General features: G+C 34.6%; 1 protein-coding gene across 2 annotated transcripts; it reads left to right on the top strand.

Annotated features, from left to right (window-relative positions):
- The first annotated feature begins 471 nt into the window (after window positions 1-471).
- On the top strand, window positions 472-5,125 carry LOC112726321 (putative disease resistance RPP13-like protein 1). 2 transcript variants are annotated; one of them, XM_025775655.3, is made up of 2 exons: window positions 472-4,270; window positions 4,808-5,125. In XM_025775655.3, the coding sequence occupies exon 1, from the start codon at window positions 680-682 to the stop codon at window positions 4,268-4,270; it is 3,591 nt and encodes a 1,196-aa protein (XP_025631440.1). In that variant the 5' UTR covers window positions 472-679; the 3' UTR covers window positions 4,808-5,125. The 2 variants fall into 2 exon arrangements, with proteins under 2 accessions (XP_025631440.1, XP_072064607.1); XM_072208506.1 differs by having other exon boundaries at window positions 537-4,266.
- The last annotated feature ends 1,884 nt before the right edge of the window (window positions 5,126-7,009 follow it).

Genomic DNA, 7,009 nt, shown 5'->3' with positions numbered 1-7,009 from the left:
ACGATTATCAGTGATTGATGGCTTATTTATTTCTTCCTTTTCTTGTTTCTACATGAAGATACGAAGGTGGCTACTGGCTACCATGCTTGTGGATTCTGGTGGATTGTCAAGCTTACCAGCACTGCTTTGAATATCATGTGATTTCTTAAACTTCACACCTAGTCTTAATGATTTAGAAAGCAAAAATAAAAAAAATAAAACAAACACTACATAAGAAGACTAATAAAAATACAAAAATTATTACCATGGATAAGCTAGTTATCAACACGTGTAGGCGTGAAAGTCAATGTCTATTGCCAACAAATTATAACCTTATATTATTACCATAATACCATGATCCATGTGCAGCTTCATGCTCCTTGGTTTTATATAATTTCTTTCCACAGAGACTAGTGTCCGTTGATCATAGTGAAACCACACCACTAATATTTTTGCTATTTAACAATGTGTTGCTTCTTTCAAACAAGAATTAAGAAATGGAGTTAGTGCAGAGCCAGCTAAGCACTCCACTGATACCGAATTTTTTATAGTTACCTTGGAAACCGATACCACGTGAAATCATGTAGGACAACTTCTTTGAAGAAAACCCCTCTATTGAGTTCACTACACCCTGCAACCATTGTTCTCTTACCTTTCTCTGCAAATCCATTCACTTTTCTGTTGTTGTTGAGATCATATCATGGCTGGTGCACTTGTTGGTGGAGCTTTCCTCTCTGGCTTCATTAACGTTCTCTTTGACAGGCTCCTTACAAAAGATGCGGTCAACTTGGTCCTGGGAAAGAAGCTTGGCCCTGACTTGGTTGAAAGGCTGAAGACTGCTCTGTTGGGTGCTGAAGCTCTTGTTGCTGATGCTGAGCTGAAGCAGTTTGGTAATCCATCTGTGAGGAAGTGGCTCGATAGTCTCCGGGATGCTGTTTACTGTGCTGACGACTTGCTGGATGCGGTCCTCCTCAAAGCCACCACTCAAAAGAATGCAACTTCTTCCTGGTCCCTTAGCTTCTTCATCAACCGAGATAGGGATGAAATGGTAGACAAGATGGAAGGGATGGTTAGAAGAATAGAGGATCTTGGAAAACAAAAAGATTTCCTTGGTCTTGAAAAGATTCCCACTGGTAGCTCATCATGGAGGACTCCGACCAGTTCTCTTGTAAGAGGGAGTGTGTATGGCAGGGAGGATGACCAGAAGGCCTTAGTCCAGATGCTGATTGACAACAGTGAGCATCACCTGTCTGTGATCGCTATTGTTGGCATAGGTGGGGTTGGTAAAACAACTTTAGCCCAATGGCTGTACAACAATCAGGAGGAGTTCATGAAGGGATTTGATCTGAAAGCATGGGTTTGCGTTTCGGAGAAGTTTGAAGTTGTTGAGACTACAAGGAATGTTATAAAGGAGATCTCTCCAGATGCTCAGGGTCTTGAGCATTTCAATTCACTTCACAGTGCTTTGAAAGAAGAATTGTCGAATAAGAAGTTCCTTATTGTTCTGGATGATGTTTGGAGTGATGATGGTGACAAATGGAGTAATTTTATGACCCCTTTCCAACAAAATGGGAATAAGGGAAGTATTGTTCTTCTGACTACTCGGGAGGAAAATGTTGCTTCCGCAGTTCAAAATTGTCGCCCTTATTTTCTCAAGAAGTTGTCGGAGGACTATTGTTGGTCAGTGTTTGCAGAAAATGCTTCTTTTCCAGAATCAAATGGGAGAGCAGCACTTGAAGAAATAGGCAGAAAGATTGTCAAGAAATGTGATGGCTTGCCATTAGCTGCAGAAACACTTGGTCGCTTGTTACGTACAAAGCATGATGTTGAGGAATGGAACAAGATACTAATGAGTGATATTTGGGAATTTTCGGTGGAGAAGAGTAAGATTATTCCAGCATTACTGATAAGTTACTTCCATCTTTCTCCATATTTAAAGCGTTGTTTTGTTTATTGTGCTTTATTTCCCAAGGATTATAAATTTGAGAAAGATGAATTAATCCTTTTGTGGATGGCAGAAGATCTTTTACCACCACCAAAGAGAGGAGAGAGTTTAGAAGAAGTTGGTTGTGAGTGTTTTGATGAACTTACTTCCAGATTATTTTTCACGAAGAGTAAAGACTTTGGTGATTATTTTGTGATGCATGATCTGTTGCATGATTTAGCAATATTCCTTGCTGTAGATTTAAGTCATTGTAGCTCAAAACTTTATAATTCTATTTCTAAAGTAGAATCTTTGAGAACATTATTATTGTATGGCGGTTTCTCATCTCCCAACTGCAACATTGAAGCGGCAACATGTGAGATATTATCAAAGTGTAAATACTTGAGAGTTTTATCCCTTACAAAACTTGATGAGGTGCTTAATTTAATAGGAGAATTGATCCATCTGCGCTACTTGGATCTCTCTTGGACTTATACCAAGACATTGCCAGAGTCTTTGTGCAACTTGTGTAATTTGCAAACATTGAAGTTGAATCATTGTTCTAAGCTAACTACGCTGCCTAGTGGTTTGCATAATCTTGTGAATTTGCGGCATCTTGATATTAGAAAAATCTCTTTGGAAGAAATGCCCAGAAAAATGAGCAAATTGAATCAGTTGCACATTTTAAGTTACTTTGTCGTTGGCAAGCACAAAGACAACGGAATCCAGGAGTTAGGAGGGCTGGAAAATCTTCATGGATCCGTTGAGATTAAGAAGTTGGAGAATATTGTTGATGTGAATGAAGCAAAGAGGGCAAAGATAATGGATATGAAGCACATTGATGAATTATGTTTGCAATGGTCTTCAGGTGATGATTTGGTTTCAAGTACACAACAAGAAAGAGACATGCTCGACAACTTGCAACCGCAGAATGGGTTGAAAGAGTTGAGAATATGGGGATACAAGGGTACAATATTTCCAGATTGGTTGGGGAACTGTTCCTACGAATATATGACACGTATATCTCTAAAGTCTTGCAAGAATTGCTGCATGCTGCCTTCACTTGGACAGCTGCCATCTCTCAAGTCCCTGCGCATTGAAGGTTTCCATCAGCTGAGGAGTATTGGCGAGGAGTTTTACAAGAATGAAGGAGATCATCATTCTTCGCATATTGCACCGTTTCCCTCATTGAAGACTTTGATATTTTATAACATGGCATGTTGGGAGGTGTGGCACGTAGCTGAGTCGGAAACTTTTCCTCAACTTAGGAAGCTTCAAATAAGAAGATGCCCAATGTTGAAGGAAGAGATGCGTAATCAGGTATTCTTCAGAATAGTTTCTTCTTTGTCGGATGTTTCCAAAGTTCGCAAACTACTTATAGACGACCATTTTATAGAACGGCACACCGAGGACATGTTTCTTGATGGGGATACTTTAAGAATTGGGGGAAGTGAATCTGTGAGGGAGTCTGCATTGAAGGCAATGATCAGCATGAACCATCTACGTTGCCTCCAAGAAATACACATCTCAGGGTGTAGAAAACTAGAATTCCCGCAGCTACAGCAGCACAAGTATGATTTGGTAGAGCTACAAATACAACACAGCTGTGATTCACTGACCTCCTTGTCGTTGGACGTCTTTCCCAATCTCAAGAATCTCAAGATAGAAGGGTGTAGGAATCTGGAATCAGTGTCAATGTCAGAGGCACCACACGCTGCTCTTCAACGTCTCTCCATTACTCTCTGCCAAAAATTAGTGTCATTTGCAGGAGGACTGGCTGCACCCAACTTGACTCATCTCAATGTTAGCAGGTGCTCAAAGTTGGAGGCATTACCACGTGACATGAAGAGTCTACTCCCAAGTTTACAGTCCCTCGAGATAAATGGTTGCCCAAACCTTTGCAGGTTGCCAGAGGGTGGTTTGCCGCCTAACTTGAGATCACTTGAGGTGGGAATTTGCGAACAACAAATGAGGGATCTGTCATGGGTGGCCAACTTGCACGCCCTCACTCATCTTACCATTTCAGGTTATTACTGCGACAACATAAAGTCATACCCAGAGGTGGGTTCGTTGCCTCACCTTCCCTCCCTTACCACTCTTTATATTGAATACTTTGATAATCTGGAGACATTGGAGTGCAACGAGCTTCTCCACCTCACCTCCCTTCAACAACTACACATAGATTGGTGTCCAAAGATAGAGAATATGCAAGGAGAAAAGCTGCCTCCCTCTCTCTTGCTACTGAGAATTCAAAAGTGTCCTTTGCTGGGAGAACACTGCAAGAACAAGCATCAACTAATCTGGCCCAAGATTTCCCACATCCCCACCATTCAAGTCAAAAACCTTTCCGACACAGATTCTGAGTAGGTAATTTTCTAATCTCTCATGTTTGTCATTTCCTTTTTTTTTTAAACATACACACCATTCAAGTTGACGGCCGATGAATTTTCTGAAGAGAGATTTATGAGCAAGTAATTATCTAACCTTCATGTTTGTCTTGCTACCACATGTAAATTCACGCATGCATAAATTTCCATTTCCTTCAAGTGAAAAAAATTCTCTCTTTCTTTAGACAACATTAACTAGTTAAACTAGTATGCCAACTGGAAAATATGCATTCTTTTCTTTCATTTATTTGGGGGAAGCTCTCAGCTTGCAGTTGCAGTTGTAGTATGCCAAATGATTCAAGAAAAAGCATCATCATAGAATATTTGATCTTTTTGGACTGAATTGAAGAGGATAGCTACAAATATACAGGGTTATTATGCATTCTCACAAAAGGGTATAGAAAATAAAAAGAAAACAAAGTTTGTAGAATGATAAGTGTGTTTGGTTTTTGTGATGACAAACACTTGGTCTTGAAATCTTTTTACTTTGTGTATGTGTAACCTCTGAGTCCTGCAGGAGATACATTGAAGATTGAGCAGAGAAGGTCAAAGATTCTGAAAACAGAATTGATAGCAATAGCAAAAAAGAATATGTAAACTTGGATCAATAGAAATCATGAATAGAAGCTGCTTTTCTGGTGAAGTTTAGCAATTTCATCTTCTTGATGTATTTAGATGAGCATCTTCTCAGTGTAGAAGAGATTATGTATGATGAAGTTGTTGCCAAATCAACCTATGTACTGAATATTATTGTTGTTGTTAGTTTATTAGTTATTATGTTGTATGATGATAAACATTATTTTTGAAGCAGATTGAATGTGTGTCATTGCCTTAATGTAGCTGCATTTTTTTTTCTTTTGTTTTAGAAATAATTATTGTAGACAGAAAAAAATATGACCTGGATATGTCTTGAATATTCCCAAGATTGATGGTTGAGATATTAGTGTCACTCTAAACAGATAAGTATCATCTATTTATTTATATCATATAAAAGATTATGCAAGCTTATCATAGAATGAGTTTGTAGTATATTGTTTTGTGTAATTATGTTATGTCAATAATTTTGTATAGATTACAATTTTATAATATAAAAAATAATAAAATTCTACATAAAATAATATTAAATTTTAATCATGCTAATCATTTAATTTTGATATCTATTATTACTTAATTAAATTAAAAAGTAACAATTATATACAATTAACATCTATATGAAAATTATAATAATAATAATTTTAAATTATAAATATTCAAAGTATATGCTATTTGGTCTACTTAAACATATTAAGTAACATTACTCTTACAACTATACTTTCGTCTCATATATTTTTTTAAAATGAATTGTCAAAAATATCTTTAACGATGTTCAAGTTTAACATAATAACATCTACTTATTATATGGACATTCTAATATTTCATGATTAATAAAATTTATTTGTAACTAGAATGAGATTCGCGCGATGCGTGGAGCGATAAATTAATGATAATATATAATCAATATTAAAAACTACTATATTTTGTAGAATTAAATTAAATATGTGTAAATTAAAATTAAATTTAAAAAGTATTTTATTTAAAATAATTTGTAATACAAAAGATTTGGATGTTAGAGTTGTATAAATTGACATTTTTATTTTATAGTTTGATTTTTACATTTGTTTTAGTTGATGATCTTAGTCTTCTTATGTGGCGTTCGTCCTCCTTTTTCTTTATTGGTTGTTGTTAAAGTTGTTGCTTTCTTCTTTATGTGGTACATTCTTGTGAAAGCATGTTCTTTATGAATTCTTGAGTTGTATTTACTTTTTATTGGATAGTTATTCGATTTCTAATCATTCTACTCTGAAAATTTGTATTGGCATTGTCTTGGATTGGTATTTTCATTACTTTTTCATGTTGATAAATCCTGTTTAAGATTTTTTATATTTGTTAAATTAAATAATTAAATAAATAAATTAATATTTGAGAGACTTATTAGTTATGAAATACCCATTAGTCAGCTGTGTGAATTTTTTTATTTGTAGATTGATTTAGATTTTTGTACTCGAAGTTGTGCTAACCGAATAATCATTTAAACTATTATAATATAATAGGTTATATAAAATAAGATTGTGTTATATTTGTCTCATTTAATGTATTATATAAAATATAATTCTTTGAACTAAGAAAAACAATAGATTTAAATTTTTTTGAAAAAGATCGTACATTTGTATTCACTAATCAATGTTGATGTGAGTGCAACCATTTTTTGACTATTTATTTGTGTTGTAATTTCTTTATTTACCTGACTTGAGATATTTTTCCACAATGTGACTTTTAACATGATGTTCTTAAAATTATTAGTATTTTGTTAATAACTATATATGTAAATGAAAAATGAATTGCTGGTATATTTTTTACTCTTTAAGTATCAAGTCCATTCTTTGTATTTTTGTGGGTTTTTCTTTAACATCTATTTGTTCTTCTTCTCTTAGTGCATGCAATTTTTTAATGACATCTACAATAAAAATAACAAAAATGTATAAAAAAAAATTTTGAATAAGTTATTTTTAATAAGAATAATTGAAATAGTATAAAGTGAAATTATTTGTTAATATTTTTCTTTGACTTACTCTATCAGATAATGTTTTAAGTGATGCAAATTCAAAATAGTGTTGGAAAATGTTCAAAACTAAATTTTTAATTTCTTTCACAACAGTTGTGAGTAAAAAATTTGCTTTCA

The sequence above is a fragment of the Arachis hypogaea genome, chromosome 12 (genome assembly GCF_003086295.3).
Source record: "Arachis hypogaea cultivar Tifrunner chromosome 12, arahy.Tifrunner.gnm2.J5K5, whole genome shotgun sequence".
NCBI classification, from domain to species: Eukaryota; Viridiplantae; Streptophyta; class Magnoliopsida; order Fabales; family Fabaceae; genus Arachis; species Arachis hypogaea.
Note: the sequence above shows the minus strand (reverse complement) of the source record. Positions and strands in the feature narration are given on the sequence as shown.

What these genes read in the sequence shown, in the direction of transcription:
- LOC112726321 (XM_072208506.1), top strand. Translation starts at nt 680, where the DNA reads ATGGCTGGTGCACTTGTTGGTGGAGCTTTCCTCTCTGGCTTCATTAAC.